This window comes from Rhododendron vialii, chromosome 6a (genome assembly GCF_030253575.1).
Source record: "Rhododendron vialii isolate Sample 1 chromosome 6a, ASM3025357v1".
Classification (NCBI taxonomy): Eukaryota; Viridiplantae; Streptophyta; class Magnoliopsida; order Ericales; family Ericaceae; genus Rhododendron; species Rhododendron vialii.
In genome coordinates this window covers 32505174-32524917 of record NC_080562.1, presented here as the reverse complement: position 1 = coordinate 32524917, position 19744 = coordinate 32505174, and the positions used below count along the sequence as shown (strand labels likewise).

Genomic DNA, 19744 nt, shown 5'->3' with positions numbered 1-19744 from the left:
CCATTAATTATAGATTACCATAATTAGTCACTAATTTCCGGAAAATTAGTCAATAAAAGAAAGGATTTCGGTTATGAAAAGGCATGATTGATTCAAAAACATGTAAAAGGATTCAAAGGCATGTTTTGTTTCCTTAAAAAAGAAGGTATGTATTGAAAGAGATTTCTGTGATTAAAAAGACGGTACTCCTTATATTTTCAAATCAAATGTGAGAATTGTATTTCCGTAAAAGGTATGTATTAAAAGATGGTATGTATTTTGATTTCGGTGAGAATTGTATCTTCAATCCAATGGTGGAAAATATGAAAATATAAACCACCATCACATATTATATAGATATAAACGACGGAACCAGATCTGGCCACATATCTCCGGGAAACTCAAGAAACCCACCTATCAAACTCACCGAGAAACTCGAAAAACCCACCGGAGGAAGTCGAGTTCGAACGGAGACAGTTGAACGGTGAAGACGGCAAGATCTGACTTACCGGGTTGAGTGGCGGTTGATTGGTCGGTCTTCCATCCACCAAATTATCACTTTGAAAATACAACTTTAATATAATTTCATATGTTTGTTAGTCCTTGCAAATTGTATATATGTATGCCGACGATTAAACCATACATGACCTTTACGGCTTTCTATAATCAAAATTAATCCTCACATTGCTCCTAACATAAAATTTTCTCTAGTTTTTTTTCCCCCCTTTCTAGGCAGCAGCGATAGAATTCTGATCCCGCCACTGCTTCTAAGGAAATCAATATCACAGGATAGGCTCCACTATGTATGACGATCTGTTTACACTCGTTTTTGGCACCTAGTTCTGAGCAAGCGTTGGAAGGCTATTTAATTATCTTTTAATTAAATTGGGCCAAAAAATAGAGATGAATTGGGTTAAAATTAATGGGCCAAATCCATGTTGACTGGGCCCAATTAATTTTAGTTTGGTTCGGGCTCGAGTTTGGAGGTTTTGGGCCAATTTGTAAAAGAATTCAACTGGCCCAAATGTTGATATGGGCTAAATATGTTAGTAGGCCATTTAATTTAATTAAATAACCCATTACCCAAGTGGCCCATGAAAAGTGGAAAGAAAGAAAGAAGTTGTTACCTGGTGAAAGCCATTTGACCGAGTCAAATGGCTGGGGGTTTTTTGCTACCCACAAAAGAAGGAAGAGAAATAGGCCCATTATCCCATTAATTACCTATGATCAAATAAACACGTGGGTAATTGTTATTTACCTCCAATAACTACCCATGATCCCACTAAATATGTTAATGGGTAGTTACTAGGGACGCGTGGCAACATCTGAGGCCTACTCGGGACACATGTCAGCTCGTGGCGAAGGCGGGAAACTCGGCCTAGATCTGGACCAGTGCACTATTTGCCCATGATCTTTTGTAACTTCCAATAACTACCCATTACACCATGATCTCATGGAGGAGAAGTTACAAAAGACACATAGCGCCATGAGAAGAGGACAACAAGCCCTTTACATGCAGAAAATCGAAGACCCTTGGCCTATAAATACTAAAAGACAAGAAGAAAAAATGGTTCACACACCAATCAAGCTCAACGCTTAAAACCAAAGCTTTCCCAGTGAAGCAACTATCTCATTTCTCACCTATTTCTATCTCTCTTATACCCCAACTTCGTTATTACGACATAACAAGTTATTCATATCTCCCTTGTATCCCTAACTTTATTATTACGACATAATAAAGTTACTTCTACGTTGTTACTTCTTTTCTCACACGGTTGGGAAATTTTAAGTCCACTATCGTTGTGGCAAACCACGAACCTCATTGTGGCCTCACCCTTTGGGTCACACGCAGTCGCACTACATACGAAGTCAGATCGAGGCGCACTCACGCTTTCCATACGTTGGACGACGACAAGTCCTGGCACGCCCGCACTCACACAGCACACGCGCCATTGGATTTTCCGCTCACGCCTACCTGGCAGAAAAGTGGGAAACACAACCCAAACCCTTTGTTGAGGCCTCAGGATGAAAATAAAAATAAGACGTGTTTATTGGGTCATCAGACGATGATGGTTTGCTCCACTGGTTTGCCTTCAATATAGAATGAGAAAAGGGAGAAGTGAAATGCTAAGTGCAAATAAAATGGGCAAATAAAATACCCTTAAAGTGTACATGAACGGTTCAAATGCACTGCACAGTGAATCTGAGCCGTTCATGTACACTTTAAGGGTATTTTCTTTGCTAATTTTCTTTGTCCCTAGTACAGTATATTGGATTCAGTACTTGCACAAAATTTTGGAGAGAGAGAGAGAGTGAGAGAGATTCAAGATCGGTGTGATAGGAATGATGGAGCTGTTGCTGATCAGTTTCCGAGAGTTGGACTTTATGGTGAGTTGAAACCGAAGCCTGTGTTCTTAACAGGCAGGCCATTAAATGGGGAAATTGGGCCTGGACTATGAAAGTGAGGTTTGGGCCCAATGGTTTCATATTTTGATCCTTTGACGGGCCTCTTTGTGACCTGATTTAAGAGAAAATGACGGTCCAAGACGTATTTTGATAGTAATTAATACCCGCCAAGGACAATCTAAGAATATTTGTTAATGCTGAAAATGTCCTTAGCGGGTATTAAATATCAAAATACGTCATTGGCCGTCATTTTCCCTTGATTTTAACGATGTATGGTCATAATAGCAAAGATATCGTATGTTGCATTAATTAATAGGTTAAAGCCTGACTAAAACTTGGTTTTATATATATAGTATTTTTTAAAACAAGTGAGATTATATTGATAAAAGCTCGGCAGCATTTACATATCAGAATTTTTTACAAATATTTTGTATTAAATCAAACAAATCATCTAACTAATAGAAAATGAGATAACGATGTTATATGGTTGCTGACCCATTGTGCATATGTGGGTGTGAGGGGGCCCGTCTGAGGCTTTCCACACAAAAAATTGAGCCATTTTGTAATTTCAGTATTCTATTTGGATAATCAAATTTGGAAGCTGGCGATTTCAGTATCCACACAAAGCTGGCAATATTTTCTTATTTTCTTTTTGATAATCAAATTTAATGGAGATCACATACTCTCTCTTTCCTTTTTTCTCTCTCCTTCCATCACTATGAATGAATCCACCCACTAACATTTTATTCTCAACTCTATCTACCTCACTCTACTAAAATGATTTTTGATTATAAATCAATGTGGGACTTCACATTGTTAATATTAACAATCCTTAAATGAATAACCAAAAGACGAGGTGACAAGTTTTGAATCTTTTAATTATCCGATTTTGATTACGCCCTTAGGCAGAAGAAGAGGAGGCCGTACGAGTGTTGCCATGATTGTGAAGGGAGCAGGATGGCCATGTCGTCCAACTCGTTCGTATATAATTCCATCCTCACCCTGAACGGATTGAAAATTTGGAGATCTGTTTGGAGATTGGGTAGGATATGGAATTTTTTTTAAGAAAATTTCAGGGATTGGGTAGAAGGCGTGGACAGACATATCCCTGCCCCAAATCTATTTCTCATTTGCTCACTTATATTTTTTTAGGATTACTTCTCATTCCCACTCTCATTTCCCAGTTCTCACTTTTGTAGCGCCACACACATTTTTTGTGCCTCTATTGTTCTTTGTTGTTTGGTTGCCTCTATTGTAAGCAAATTTGTACTCATTTTATTTCAACTTCAGCTATAAAAAGTTTCTTTTTTATTTCAGCTTTAACTATAAAGTCCTTGAAGTTCTGCATCTTATTTTGAATCTTTTATTCATTAAAGGTTTCCTTTGTTGCTTTCTATTGTTTAGGAAATTTTTATTTATTTATTTTTTTTCAGTAAAAACTTTGGATATACTCGAATCTCCTTGGGGATCTCCGTTCGGAGCAGGGATGGAGGGAAAAAACAAATCCCGTTGGGGATCGGGGCGAAAACGAGGAAGGGGTTCAGAAATTAGGGACTGAGATAGTACTCTTCCACCCCGATCCGTCCCCATTGCCTACCCTAGAAGGGAGGAGTGGGAGGGACGCCCTGTTTTGCACAAAGACAGCTTATATGTACCTCTATTAAATGGCTTGGAAGATCTTGACAGCCACACTCTAGTAACTCTACAAGTGTGTTTAAATAGAGAACTCTCACTCACATTGTAAAGCTCACTTCTTTTTTTTTTGGTTATGTTTAATAGAAACGCTAACGGTTCTAATTTACTTAAAAGTACAAGGGCTTCAAGTGTTCAGAAATATACTTCAGGCGATGTAAGCGAAAAGTAATTTTTTGACTTTCAATTTACGTAAATTTTACAGGTTTAAAGTTTCCGATGAATTTTTTAAAAAAAATAAGAGAAATGATTTTCACTTCTTTTTTTTTTTTTTTTATAATGATGACACTCCATTTTTTTTAAAAATCTTTTAATGAATCTTTCGTGTGCATTTTTTCATTAAAAGACAAGAAAATGAATGTCTCATAATAATTAAAAAAAGTGAAAAAATATTTTTCAAAAGAAATTGTTAGACACGAGATAGAGCCAAAATCCGGGACTGGACTGGTCAAAATTTCTTCCAAACTGTGAGGAGATGGTTCCATTTATTTTGGTGGACTAGTATACTGTTGCCATTGACTGGACGGTGCACAGATCCGGAGCAAAACAATGCCGTCCCGAGATTGAAAGCTTGATCTGAAACATTCACTTGAAAGATCTCATTGCTTACTATGGCCTGGCGAAAAATCAGGTCAATTAAACATCGAAAACCTAGTGAACAAATCCCTCTTTTTGACTTAATTTTGGCTGAATATTTTGGATATTGATAATAGCACCATAAACAATAGATGATTCGTTCGCTAGATTATCGACATTCGATCGAATTAATTTTTTCCTAAGCCATAGTATGCAACGAGATCTTTCGATTGCCGAACGTTTCAGATCAAGTTTTCAGGCCCGGGATGATGTCGTTTTGCACTGGGACAGCAGCCTCGCAGCCAAAATCCGCACGGACGGCCGGTACATGTATGCTGGATTCTCATTGACTCGTTGTCCCCATTCCTCCACGCGTCGGCTTAATTGGGACTTCCAACGGTTTTAGTTAACTTTTTTAAACATTTCCCACTTTGAAAAAAAGTAGCTCGCTAAGGCCATCCACAGTGGTATAATCAAAAAATGATAATCAAAAGTTGACACATCAGCTTTTGATTATTCACTTAAGAGGTTGCTAAGCTTAACAATATTAAGCTTTACTATGGTCACTTCTAGTCCATAATCAAAATATGGGGTCCACTACAATTTCATTCTCTCTCCCCCCTGTTTTCCGTCATTCACTTCCCTCCATTTACGTTTTTTATGAGTTAAAATATATTGATTCCCTCTCTTAATTTTGAAAAAAAAATCAGTGATTTCCTTCCCTCCTATTATGATTTTTTTCTCTTTTTTTTTCGGGGGTGGGTAGTAGAAACAGAAAATAAGAGTGAAACACCTTAATCCGGCGACGATGAATTGAGTTGTAGATGATCGAGAGATATGAGTTTCACTTTTGGAAGAAAAGAAAGAGAAATAGTTTGTTGGCGAAGTGAAAAAGATATAGAGTAGCGAAAAAGCTTGGCTACATAAAATTTTTATTCTTCAATTTTATTTTTTTAACCAAAAAAAAAAGAATGGGCGAAGAAGGAAAGAAGAAAATATTAGTTGAAACACGTGTGTATACAAATTTTGGAACTAGTTAACTTATGTGGTGTAGGATCCATAAATTTTGATTATTGAAAAAGGTTGTTAGTTTTGGTTATCCAAAGCTCAAAATTTGATTATTTCTAAGGATGTTGCTAAGTTTGATTATACCATTGTGAGTAATCTTTTACACCAACATTGTTAACTTTAAAAACAATTGGCATTTGATTATACTACTATGGATGGCCTAAGCTAGCCACCTATTTTGACCAGAACCTCTCGATCCAGCCTTCGCGGTCTAATAATAAAAAGTCCTCCATATATATATATGGTCATGGTCTTTTACCAAAGACTTCTTTTGACTCGTGTGAATGCAACGCCCATCTTAGGAATTTGACACTCCTCTAGTCTTTGGTGGTTGGAATATTCACTTGTAAGCGCAACTCTCGTTTCTCACTTGGTCGAGTTGAACTGAAGACCCCACTGGTTGAGACGGGTATACTGTTAACTAGAGCTGGGCAACAGACACGAGACACGATAACACGATACGAACCGAACACGAAGTTAGCGGGTTAGGGTCGAATATTTTTGACACGAAACACGAAAATGACACGACTCGAGAACACGAATTCTAAATGTGTCGGGTTCGGGTTGAACACGCGAGACACGAAATTGACACGACCAACACGGTTACGAATCTGTGTCACCCATTTTCACGAACATATATACATAATATATGGTATATCTGCAATTCTATATAGAGTTAGGCAACACACACGATAACACGACACGAACCGGACATGAAGTTAACGGGTTAGGGTTGAGCATTTCTGACACGAAACACGAAAATGACACAACTCGAGAAACACGAATTCTAAATGGGCTGGATTAGGGTTGGGTGATTTGTGACACGAACCCGACTGACACGACACGAACACGACCCGACCCGACATGTTACCCAGATCTACTGTTAACCGAATATCAGTGAATCACATTCATTACATCCTCTCTTGCGGGGTTTTTTTTTTTTTTTTTTCCGGTGAGGAAACTTTGTGGAGTTAAAGAATTGTTCGGTTCTCAACTTAGTTTTAGTTTTAGTTTTGTTTTCAATCATTACCCTACTTTTTTCTCCAATCATTACCATATTTCTCCAATTATTACTTTTACATCTCTCTCTATTTCTCTCCAATCATTATCCCTATCTTCAATCATTACTCTATTTCTCTCTTTACCCACTACCAAAACTAAACTAAACTAAACTCTCAACCAAACACTACCGAATTCAAAGAAACTCATGAATAAATCATATGATGGCATGGAAACTAGCTACCACACAGTACTCTTTTGACTAACTCCGAATTTCAAGAAGCAGCAAAAAGATTGGAAATGGACTAGAGACAAATATTATTGGAACAAGCAACCAGCCACATTCCAGCTGTGACCGCCAACTGTATATACATTACATCCTATAGTTGATAATGATGTTCTCTGACTTTTCTCTCTCGGCTGTAATCCCAAATTGGGATAGTTCACTACTTCTTAAACTACTCCTGCAGGCAAACTTGAATCTTGCATTGATTTGGCTGGCTGGCTATTCTGCACGATGATCATCAAAGGACCTACGCCCGGCCCCCATATATAGAAACAATCCTAGGGGTGGGTAGAATTTTATTATCTGGAGGCCAGGCCAGTGGGATGAGTGATCAGTCACTGGTCCCCAAACAGCCAGAATACTTCTGAATTTGGACTTCTTTCCTCCTCTGGGCCTTAGGCTTCAACATAGCCTAATAAATTAATGGAAATGCACTTTTATGCAATTACTATTCTCTTAATTAATAGCTAGAGCTGCAAATTAAATGAGCCAAACTAAGTACAATGTTGGAGTTTATATAACTTGATGTGAATTAGTTCAACACAACCTTGAGTCACGTCATTATTGTTATTTTTTTTATAACAAAGTGTCCAGGCTAGTTTTAGTGCGTTTCGACTAATTACCTTCAGTTATCTCAATTATGTGAACGAAGGAGCCTGCCTCGAGGTTAAATTCAAACTATACACAAATAGATAGAAGGGAGGACACTGAATGTGTACGAAACAGCTCTGTTCGATGTCTAAAAGAGTATAATCACAAGAAGTTATAGTTCTCAGCTTTGCAAACTTGCTCAAAAACAAACCATAATATATAGATGGGTCCTAAATATATCCGTAAATCCTATCTCATGCGAGATTAGCATTACAACACTCGCATCTAAAATCTTTTCCTCATATAATCGGAGTGTTTCTGGATTCTGTTTCTTTAGGTTGAACACTTCAAACATGTACCATTTTCTTTTGTACGATTTTAACCGCAAAATTACACAAAAAAGAAGAAGAAAGAAATACTAAATAAATGACTCCCAGACTCCGGTTGGTGGTAAAGGGAGTGTTTCAGGTAACCTTTTTTTTTTAAAACTTTTTTTCTTCAATTTTCAAATTCAAATATAATGAAAAGAAAAAATAATTTTTTGATTTTTCTTGCACCGTATAAAAGATCTCAATGAAATCTATCAAGCAAGATACATATTGGCAGAAAAATTATTTGCGTAAACAGATAATTTTTGAACTTAAAATTACCTTCTTTTTTCCAAAACCTTCCTTTTGTTGGAACACCACCAAAGTCCCTAGTTGTTCTGTGTCGTACCCAGCACAGCACCAGTTGTCTCCTTCATATGTGCACTATTGACACAAGGAGTCTGTGTACAGATTGTGCACAGATTGCGTTGTGGAACTCATTAATGGTTTCATACAAATAATTCGATCTGTTAATTATGTTTAAAACATTTTTTCAAGGGCCTTTGCAAAAAATTAGTTCAATTCGATACCTATAAGTGCTCGATCTACCTATAAGTACTCGATCTACCTATAAATACTTGATCTAATCATCTGACTTTTCATTTAGGTTTTTAGAGAATGAAAAGTTAGACGATTAGATCAAGTATTTATAGTATCGGATTGATCTGATTTTATGCAGAGACCCTTTAAAAAATATTTTAAACATAATGAACGATTCAAATCATTTGTATGGGATCCGTAGTAAACCTCCACATAGCAATCTGTGAACAAATTTACTGTGTCCACAGGCTTTCTGGTTTTTTTATTACACTCCACAGTCCTCAGACTCCACACACACCTACTCCGTAACTTCCCTTCTTTTCTCTCTACTCTCTCTCTCATGGTTTTTTGGACAGCTCTCTCTCTCATTCACACCCCAACTTTACCATGTGGCCCCCAACCCCCCCACCTGAATCTTCTCCCAAGTTTCAAGCCTCACGCTCACAAACGCGCAAATTAATCTCCCCATTCCTCCCTTACACTATATATAGGGCCACACCCTCACACTTGATCTCCCACACGAAGTCTTAGCAAAAAAACATAATAATCCCATACTCATTCAAACTTCCCGAGCTGAGTCAACTCAGCGATCTTGTCTAGTGAGTTAGTATGAGACAAATGGGTCGATTAGTTCTATCTTTCATGGTCTTGTCCCAAATCTTGCTGGCTCAAGCAACGGCGGCAAGACCCGACGGGGGGAAAGAAGCACTGGTCCGGACCGGCGACGAGGCGCACGCGGCGGTTGGTATTACGACAGCGGTTCCACCGTCGTTGTCGAGTAGTAGTAACGGCGGCGTAACGGAGTCGTCATCGGAGGACGAGGCACGGCCGTCAGGTGCGACCCAGCCGCCGGGGATCGGACGGCTGGGAAGGCGCCACGCGCACGCGCCTGATAAATCGGTGGCGGGTGGTGGGGTCATCATCGGTGGACTGGTCACCGCCGTTTTCGCCGCTGTTTACTGCTACATACGCGTCACCGGAAGAAGAGCCGATGAGGAGAAGCACTGATAACTGTTTTTGGTGGCTAGATACGAGAATATTCCAGTGTGATGGTAAAATGAGCTTCGGGAAAACAGTAAAACAAATGTGAATAATAGGGTAGGATCGATTATTATAGTTAAACGACATTTTCGTGTATTTTCTTGCGTTCCGTCTCTAAGCCTTTCCGCCTGTATCCCTAATGATCGGGTACTAGATCGACTGTTATTGTTGTGATGTACTCCGATAGCTAGAAAGGAAGTGAATGGAAAAACAAATACGAAGTGAAAAATTTTGATAGTGAAAAGTGGAAAGTTCTCTTTATAATTTGACCAATATTAGGGTCATCATGAATGCTTAAGGTTCCTAGTTGGTAGATTCCATACATACATGCTACACTGTCTCTTGGAGTGTCCCTTTTACTTAAAGTTAATCAATTCTCATGAAGCACTGTTACGTGGTATTTTAGATCTTTCATCAATCACGTCGTAGGGGAGGGGTTCGTAATGAGGTGCTTACGTGTGAGTGTTTGTAAGCTGGAGGGGTTCGTAATGAGGTGCTTACATACATGCTACATCTTTTGTTTTCCTTCAATTCTCGACGGCAACAACTTTGCCGACCTTTTAGGATATGTCATCAGAATATAAAAAAATATTCCCAGTGCACGGATGTTACTCAATACTCATGGCTTATGATGAGCCATGCATTATACAATTCCCCAACCACGCCGCCCCCCCCCCCCGGTATTAATTTCTCATCTTCACAGGGCCCATTATACACATCATCACCCCAATCCATTATTTGGAAATTTGTCAAAAAACCAAGATATAATCAATTTTGAGTTGTGGAAGAAAATCCGACAAGGTTTCCTAAGTTAAAAATATTCTATAATTGAAAAAACAGAAGAAGGTAAATCTAAGAAATCAACCAATTTTGCCCCAAATTGATTTAGGTTTAGGGTTTTTAATTTCAAAGTGGAGCCGAAGGGTTCATTATATCACCTGATATGGTGTAAAGAAAGTTAATTAAAGGCCCTTTGACTGCTGTGTGGTGTTCAAAAAAAAAAAAAAACACCCAAGCTTTTGCTTGCCATGGTTGTTTGAAAATGAGAGAGAGAGAGAGAGGGGGGGTTCATACCTCCCATGAATCCTTCATGGCGACTGAGAACTCATTGGTGATGAAACAAAATGTTTTGGGGTTTCTGTGGGGAAAGAGATAAATGAGATTCTATTTTGCCCCCTTTTTTACTTAGTATCAAATCTTTGAATGGGTTATGGCAAATTAGTATTTTAAGTGGGGTCAAGTAAGTAAAAATTGGGTTAAAAGTATACTAATTCCTAGCAAAATTTGGAAAGAAGTGGGGTTAGCTGACCCAATTGTCTCTCTTTCCGTCCGCCCTTGAATGTGTTGTGTATTTGTTCGTGTAAATTATTTGAGGTTGTAAATGATTGATACTTAATTTTTTTAATGGGGGCCAGAGAGGACAGGTTAACTTTGTGGTGCACTTGGGGGCAGTTGGGCCCTTTACAATCTACTAGTACTAATTTGATCAGTTTGTAGACTTTGATGATTAAAACAGACCGGTAAAAAATCTTTCAAACCCGGGACGAGTCGCACTCCACTTGAGGCACCGATCGAATACTGGACTTTTTGGTAAATTGAAATTGTTGGGAATCAAAAAGAAATTTTTTTTCCATTTAATGCCTTCGTTCATTTTTTTTTCCCCTTTCGATTGCTTAATCACATAATATATTAATAATATACACATAATTAATTTACTAAATTTATAATTTAAACAATCTTAAAATATTTGAAATTCAAGATTCTGAGATTACCAAATCCAAAGAAAAGACTAGTATAGGCTATATTGACATTCGGACTACATGTACAAAGTAGTCCATGCCCAGCCCCGTCCAGCCCAATCCAAAGACCCATTTCTTCTTTCCCTCCCAAATAACGAACTGTACAAAGCGCGGGAACGGTTAGCTCCTCTCTCTCTCTCTCTCTCTCTCTCATGGCGGATTCTTGTTCACACTGGTGGCACTGCCCATTCTACTTCGCCATGTCCATAACCCTCGCCCTCGTAGCAATCTCCGCATCCATCCATCTCAACCAAACCCCATCACCCCAAACCCCCCTCCCCCACAACCTCTCCTTCGCCGCCTCCCTCACTCTTCGCAGACACGGCTTCGCCGCCACGGCCACCCTCCTCCAAATCTCCCCCGAACTGCTCCTCTCCTCCCCCAAAACGACCCTCTTCGCCATCCGAGACTCCGCCTTTTCCAACATCTCCGCTCACCCGGATTCCATGAAACAACTCCTCAAGTACCACGCTTGTCCTTTCAGACTCCCAATGGGAGAGCTCTCCAAGAATCCCAACGGTACTTGTTTTTCCACCCTTGTTCCTCGCAAGAGCATCGCAATCACGAGGATCGACCCAAAACAGGGGAGTCCCAGTTCGATTGAGATCAACAACGTGTTGATTACCCATCCGGATTTGTTTCTCGGGGGACCCATTTCGATCCACGGTGTTCTTGGGCCTTTCTCTACGTTGCCCATAAAGGAAACCGATCGAGATTGGGAAATCACTCAGCCATCCGTCTGCAATTCCAGCGGCATAAAAATCTCAAGCGCAGGGGAATTCAAGAACACGGTTGAGTGGAACCGGATTGTGAGCTTTATGAGTTCTAACGGGTTCGTGTCGTTTGCAATCAGATTGCGTTCGGTTCTTGATGGGATTCTTGTCGATTACCCGGACTTGAACACGGTGACGATTTTCGCCCCGTTGGATTTCCTGTTCGTGACCCCGTCCTGGCCTCTGCTTGATAGGATGGTGAGGTTCCATATGGTTCCTCAGAGGCTCACTTTGGTCGAATTGGCTCCGTTACCGGAGAAATCGATTTTGAGCACACTGGTTCCGGGTGGAAATCTTGTGATCACTAGAAATGCTTATTCTGTGAGGAGGGCGGTGGCTGTTAACGGAGTGGAGATAGTAGCACCGGATAGCTTTTCGTCGGAGCATTTTGTGGTTCATGGAATTGCTGGAGCTTTTACGATGGGGGAACTTCCCAGTTTGTGAATTGGTTCAGAATCATAGTTAGGGCGAACATTTTTCGCCGATTGCGCTGTTGATTCCAAAGACGAAGTAGATTTGGATTTGGATTTCATTGTAGCTCTTTTTTAAAAAATTTGAGACCCAATTCAAACTGGACCAATGTAAATGTGAAGATATGCTTAATAGATCCTTTTTTCCCCCTGTAGATTTGGATGAATGTGGTATATAGTATATGGAGGAGTGCAGCTGATCTTCGTGGTTCCTACATTTTTGTTAAAATCATTTTGTGCATGCATATATATGGTACGAGCATATTATTATGGTCTGTCCTCACAAAAAAAAATGGCAACCCAAACAAGTCACTAGAGTTTAGTGTGTTAAGATCCAAATAGTGAACTGTAAATGAGATCAGAGACTTTAGAAATACAATTGACATTCAAAGCCTACTAATCTACAGCAGTAGCTTGAAAGTGAAAATTTGATTATAATTATAATGGGTTTCGTGAAGTTGTTAGTGTTTTTGTGTCTAATGGCTATGCATAAACAAAGAAAAACGCAAGAATTAGTGAAAGACGATAAGTTATCTAGATTTATGTCTTCACGGTACATTTTTATCCGCACGATTTGTTTTAAATTTCTTTTTAGATACTTCTTTATATGGTCATGTGGCTCGGGTCCTGTTTCCATCAAATGAAAATACATATTTATTTTTTGAATTAAATGTGATGTATTTTTAAGAATCTTAACGGAAGTAGCCTAAAACTACACCGAGTTAAAGAATATCCAGATTTTCCGGTTAGATCAACCGGACTCCGAGACACATCCCGAAAAATACTTTTTTTTTTTTATCAAACATAAACTTATCATATATATATATATATATATATATATATATATATATATATATATCCAATAAAAATGGTACATCCATCGTTACAGGTTACAACCCAAAGACAGAATCAGAAAACACAAGGCAAACAAAAAACACATCCCAGTCAAAACAAAGAACAAAGACCTAACATAACCAAACAAACATGCAAGATTTGAACATAAATAAAACACCCCACAAATCGCAAAAGAAAGCCCCAAACAAGCTCTCAATGCCGACCATGCCACAAACGATACCATAAACCTGCAAAACAAAAATTAGGCCCAGAAGAGATAAGTCAATGAAACGCACGACGTTGAGGAGCACGATAGGAATGCGGGTTAGCCTCTATAACCCTTTCCCTTCTCCACTTCCTCCGAATGGAATGTGGGAGTGACTTATCACCACCAATACTGCCTTTGACATTAACGACATTCGTCTGCTTCTACTTGCCAGAGTATCTCACAAAAACATTATCACAATCCTCCATCTGGTATCGTCTAAACACCACAATCCTCTTCGCTCACAAATTCTGAGGTCCCAAAGCAGAATCTTGACAATCATTTTCTCCTCCAACCCTATCATACGAGGACTCCTCAACGCTCAACTGATGATGGTCAGGTATTGGAGACAGTCACACAGTTGATTGGTGAAGAAGGAATCTCTTCCACCACTTCCATTCGAGAAGGACTAGAAAAATCAGGCTCTCCAACCAAAGGATTATCAACTTCTAGGACCTCAACTCAAACCTCCTGAGACATATGTCAATTAGGGCCACAAGGATGGTTGTCTGTCAAAGATGGCTCTAGAACCTTAACTTCCACATCTGAGAGGCATGGCATATGGAAAAATTGGAACCTCTTATCCGAATCCCGAAGGTAGTGGCGTCTTACTAAAAGAAACTCTCACCCCATAATAACCTTTTTTGATTGATGGCGAAACTTCATACCACCCTGGGACACCAAATTCTTGCCAAGTCCTTGAGGCCTTTCAAATCTATCAACGGACCTCGAGCAACCAGAAGGAAAGCTATATAGTCAACCTTAAACTCTGTAGCAACACAACTAGAAGAAACCATGGGATCCTTGGACACAACTCCCAAACAACCAATCCCATCCACCTCGCTTACCTCCACTGTAATAGTAGACCGTGAAGATTCCCCAAAATGAAAATTAGTAGAAGTAGAGGAACCCCCGCAACATTGGTTAGAAAGCTCCCTAACCTCGTCATCCACATCCTCCGAGTTGGAATGGTCCCAATTGCCACGTACTTCCTCCCACTGCTCTTACTCCTAATAAAAAAGCTCATGAAACCTAGCTTCTGCCGCGACCCTAGCTTTCGCTAAACGAGAAGGCCAAACCCAATCAGCTCGAAAATCCTCGGGCCCACATCATCCAAACCATATCCCGTTCCGAAAACAAGTTTAGAGACTTCACAATACCCTAACCCTTAGCCGCTTTAGATAGACAATGAGAACCACGAGAAGACCTCGTAAAAAAACTTTTACTCAACCGAAGGCTCTGTTTGGAATATATGGAAAAGAAAAGAAAGGAAAGAAAAAGAAAAAAAGGAGGAAAATGAGCGAAAAATAGTGGGAAAAAATTACTATTATTTACTAAATTTGAAATTTGTATTTTTTTCTCTCTTTCTCTCCCAATCAAATAATTAACGGGAATTGTTTTTAATTTTTCTTTCTTTTTCTTTCTTTTCTATAAATTTCAAACAGAGCCGAAATTTCTTGGCCATCCAGATTTTGGATAAACAAAGCCCTAATCACCACCCAGATTTTGGATCTTCCAGACTGATAAACAAAGCCATAAACTTGCTTAAAGATAAAATCTTTGAACCAAATCACGAACCTCGAACACAACCTCCAAACCACTGGTTACCCCCAAAACAACTGATTATCCAGATTCACATCAAGTGCCAACAAACCAATGAGGCACCGATGATGCAAAGAGAACCCGTACCTGAGAATCTGAGAACGAAAACCTCCGACGATCAGGAGAATCAGCAGATTTGGATCTCTCTGTGTGCGATGCAGAACCGAGATCTTCGTAAGAATGAAAACGGATCCCGGAAAATACACTTGATTTGGTTATTTGTTATCTATTGAAACTAGACAGGCTGAGTCAGGCTCAAATTCATAACCAAACAGATCGTGGGGATAGCCAAACAGCCTGTTCATCTCTGAAATCGGCGCCGTTGAGCTTGTACCCATCACCACCACCCTCCTCCCCAATTTCAATCGCTCCGGAAAAATCCTTGAAAATCCTCCTTCGGAACCCCACCGTCCAGCGGGAAAACCCACCGCCTCTCTCCCCATCACCAATGTACCCATCCATCCGAATCTCTCTCTAAAAAAACAAAACCAGAAAACTCACTTAGAGAGAGAGAGAGAGAGAGAGAGATGGAAAGGCACATACAGATCCTGCTAAATCGGCTATCCTTCGCATCAATCACCATCGCCACACTCACCCTCCTCATCCTCTTCCTCCAGACCCCACAAACCTGCATAACCCTCCCCCACCACCGAGGCCCCCACGCACACGGCCCACACCCAAAATCCACCTGCGACTACTCCCACCGCCCCCGCACCACCCTCTCCAAGAAAAACCACCGCCTCTGGTCCACCAACAAATGGCTCAAAACCGTCCAGTCCTTCTCCTCCCTCTTCCTCACCCTCAAATCCCTCTCCCACCTCAACAACCACTCCCGCGTCCTCTGCGTCTCCGCCGGCGCCGGCCACGAGGTCAGGGCCCTAACCCAGATCGGCGTCAAGGACGTCACCGGTGTCGAGCTGGTCGACTCGCCGCCGCTCGTGAGCCGAGCCGATCCCCACAACCTGCCGTTCTTCGACGGGGTTTTCGATTTAGGGTTTAGTGCGCACTTGGATCAGGCGCTGTTTCCGTCGAGGTTTGCGGCGGAGATGGAGCGGACGGTGAGGGCCGGTGGCGTGTGCGTAGTGGCGGTGGAGGAGTGTGGTGGGGATGGGGTGAGAGAGGTTGCAGGGTTGTTTCGGAAATCGAGGTTTGTTAATGCCCAGAATGTTAGCTTGGTTGATTCCAAAATGACGACGATTATATTGAGAGTTACTGCACCTTCTTGATTTTTTCCTATGACGGTGTTTTTGTTCGATTTATTCGTTGATTTGTATAGGTTACTTCCATTATTTTACTGTGAATGAAAATGTGTTTAGTGTTTTTGGTGTTCACTTGTCGTTCATTGGAAATTTGTTTACTTGTCATGTACCAACTGCCATTGATCTCGATTGAACTTAATGGAAGCCGAAATATAGGACATTTGTGGATTGAATTTGTTGAAGTTGCAACATGTAGGCGATATAACGCGTTGAACAGGCAACAACCTACCAACTAGTTCGATGGTTTAATCGGTAGTCTTCAAAATGTCATCAATTGAAATGGTGGTTTGTTTATTCAATTAGTATGTGATTTACTTTACTGGTATTTGTTTGATCCTAGTTGAATTTGTCTTTCTTTGGTTAACTTCGTTTCGAAAACTGAGGAGCTGAATGCAACTAATTCATCAGTTTAGCTGCCGAGACTGCGATTCAAAGTCTTTCCATATCCTTGTCAAGATATAAGTAGTTTGTCTCAGAACTAACAAGATCTCTAGTAGTTCATCAATTGTGGTAGCATGTTATTATTAATAGTATGAGGGTTCATATTGAAAATGGTTCATTTTTGAACTGAAGCTAATGGTATGTTGCCCTTCCCTTGGTCAAGAGATAGTGAAGACTGACTTCTAGTTACTGGTCCAAGCAAAAGAGATTAGCCTCTACATTGATCGATCCATTAGATAAATGTGGAAACTGGTTTGCTTAAGTTTGAGATCAGCCTATTGTGGTCACCAATTCAGTCCATGTTACTTTATTAGAATTGATAAGCTGCAGTAGATGCATTGCGTTGTGTTTATTGTTAGGCATTGCACTTCATTGATAAGCAATCAGGCTTGGATTTATGTGCTCTGTCAATATTTTCGTTCTGAATCTGTTATCCTCGAAAAAAAAGGTTTACCATGATAAGTCGGATTTGTTGTCTTGGATATAATTGTGTCTGAATTTTCTTTTGTGGTCTTGCTTTCAAAGTGCATGTGCTTAGCCATACTTTATACAGGGCGTTTCAGTTTTCTCTTGATTTTCCAAGCCATAAGAATTGTTATTTCGTATGATTTAAGAGGGAAGGCAAAAGTCTTCTATATTTTCACGAGTTGACCATCACTGTTAGAACCTATGTCAAGTGTAATATTTGGAGAAGGCAGGGGTATTACTCTTTCACTAGTACGGTGAGTTTTGATTGTCCTTCAGGTTTACCTTATTCATCAAATCATCGGCCTGTTCCACGTTTGTGCAACCTTTGGTGTCCTGAAACAGTTTCTCCCTATCCTGGATTGGAGTCTTACAAGCTGTAGGTTTATGTGATTCTTGGTGCGGTGTTTGTTTGGGTCTAGCTTTCTTTTGTGAAGGAGTTGTATCAAAATCCGTAGTTCAAATATTGGAAGCTTTATGGCTAGGCGTCACGTAACCTAAATGTTGTTTGTTGTTGGAGGTTTTGTTTGAAATACCAAAACAAAACCTCCATCCTTTTCTATATTGCCTGTTACGTTCTTGATTTTTAAGTTTGGCATGCATTTAAGGAAGGGTTTTGTTTTGCATTTCTTTTTAGTGTGGCATGCACTATCAAGGGTTTTCTTTCCTGTCTTTGGGGGGTTCTCATTCCTAATGAGGCTTCTTGGCTTCTGCGCAAGTTGTTGAAGCTTTGTGGTTTATGCAAAGACTGGATTAGGTATGTCATTGGTGATGGAAATGACACTTCCCTTTGGAAGGATAATTGGCATCCTTAGGTGCTTTGCGTCAAAGATTTGGTGAGCTTCTTTTTAGGGATAGAGGCCAGGCCTTGAAAGCTAAAGTTGCATCGATCATTGACCAAGGTTCTTGGAGTTGGCCAAATCAGAGAAACATGGTTGTTATGCAAATTATTTGGCACACTCCTGACAAATTTCTTTCTTCTCCTTCCAATTGTGATAGAGTTGTGTGAACATTGGCTGCTGATGGTGTATTCTCTGTGAAATCTGCATGGGACGCATGCCGCCATAGGAATCCCATTCAGAATTGGCATAAACTTGTTGGGTTTAGTCAAGGGGTTCCTAGGGGGAGTTTCATAGCATGGTTAGCTATTTGGGGAAGGCTGTCAACCCGGGATAGATTGTTGAGTTGGGGTCTTGCAGTGAGTCCCCTTTGTGTCCTGTGTGCTGATGGAATGGAGTCTCATTCCCACCTCTTTTTTGAGTGTCAGTTCTCTGCTGCTGTTTGGCAACAGGTTCTTGCTAGGAATGGATTACTTAAGAGTAGGGATTCCTTTGTCTCAAGAAATTGATTGAGCTGTTCAAAACAGGAAGGGAAAAGGATTCAAGGATGGGATATATAAGTTGTCTTTGGCTGCGTCCATCTACTTTCTGTGGAAGAAACGGAATGGTATAATTTTTCAAAGGAAATCCAGTTTCGAGTCAGTCGTATCTGGTGTTATTCTTGAAGCCATTAGGATGAAACTGTGTACTTGGCACTCTGTGAAGTGCACTGCTCAAAACAGGAAGTTGTGTGACGAGTGGTTGCCTAATTCTAATGGTTTTTTTGGTAAACCACTGTAGATAGTTTCCTTTCCTTGGTTGGTTTGATTATTAGTTTGTTTTCTTCCTTGGGATGTATCTGTTTTTTTGCCAGAGGTATGCCTGTGTGGTTGTTGCAGCTGGTGCTTTTCGGTGATACTTACAAAAAAGAAGAAGAAGAAGGTTAATAGTGCTGAGAGAGAGACGTCAATTGGGCTGGGAATAACTCGAACAGTGTTATCATTAACATTTTCTGTTTATTTTTCTAGGATGATCTTGAGTCACTGATATCTTGACGAGATTATTTTCGTTCTTGATGAAAGGCATTTTTCAGCGAATCTTCCGATGACCACTCGAAGAAGCAAGTTTTTTAGGTCCAGAGACCATGAAAATGTATGCAACTGTTTTGTGTGGTGATGATGGCATACTTTGTTTTGAAAAACACACTAAAAAGTTGCTTGGAAAAGAAATCCTTTGTCGCTTCAGCTCTTGTTTATTTTCTGTATCATTGATTTGAGAAAAAAAGTTATCCGAATGCCTAAACTATGCACTCCTAGCTAGAATAAACAAGACTGATTTTTTTAATCACAAAGTGAGTGGTTCAGTGGGTAACTATTTGAGTTCAAGTTTTCATAGCAACGCTAAATAAACGGTTTAATGCTCACAACACGCAAAGAGATTTTAACTTCAGTCTTGAAGTAGGTGCGGTAAGA

At 40.0% G+C, this 19744-nt stretch overlaps 2 protein-coding genes across 2 annotated transcripts; both read left to right on the top strand.

Moving 5' to 3' along the window:
* Nucleotides 1-11419: 11419 nt before the first annotated feature.
* LOC131330608 (fasciclin-like arabinogalactan protein 21) lies at nucleotides 11420-12804 on the top strand. Its single transcript, XM_058364239.1, has one exon. The coding sequence runs from the start codon at nucleotides 11498-11500 to the stop codon at nucleotides 12560-12562; it is 1065 nt and encodes a 354-aa protein (XP_058220222.1). The 5' UTR covers nucleotides 11420-11497; the 3' UTR covers nucleotides 12563-12804.
* A 3012-nt stretch (nucleotides 12805-15816) lies between these two features.
* On the top strand, nucleotides 15817-16515 carry LOC131328639 (uncharacterized). The gene has a single exon (XM_058361556.1). It carries the CDS (start codon nucleotides 15817-15819, stop codon nucleotides 16513-16515), a length of 699 nt encoding a protein of 232 aa, XP_058217539.1.
* The last annotated feature ends 3229 nt before the right edge of the window (nucleotides 16516-19744 follow it).

What these genes read in the sequence shown, in the direction of transcription:
- LOC131330608 (XM_058364239.1), top strand. Translation starts at nt 11,498, where the DNA reads ATGGCGGATTCTTGTTCACACTGGTGGCACTGCCCATTCTACTTCGCC.
- LOC131328639 (XM_058361556.1), top strand. Translation starts at nt 15,817, where the DNA reads ATGGAAAGGCACATACAGATCCTGCTAAATCGGCTATCCTTCGCATCA.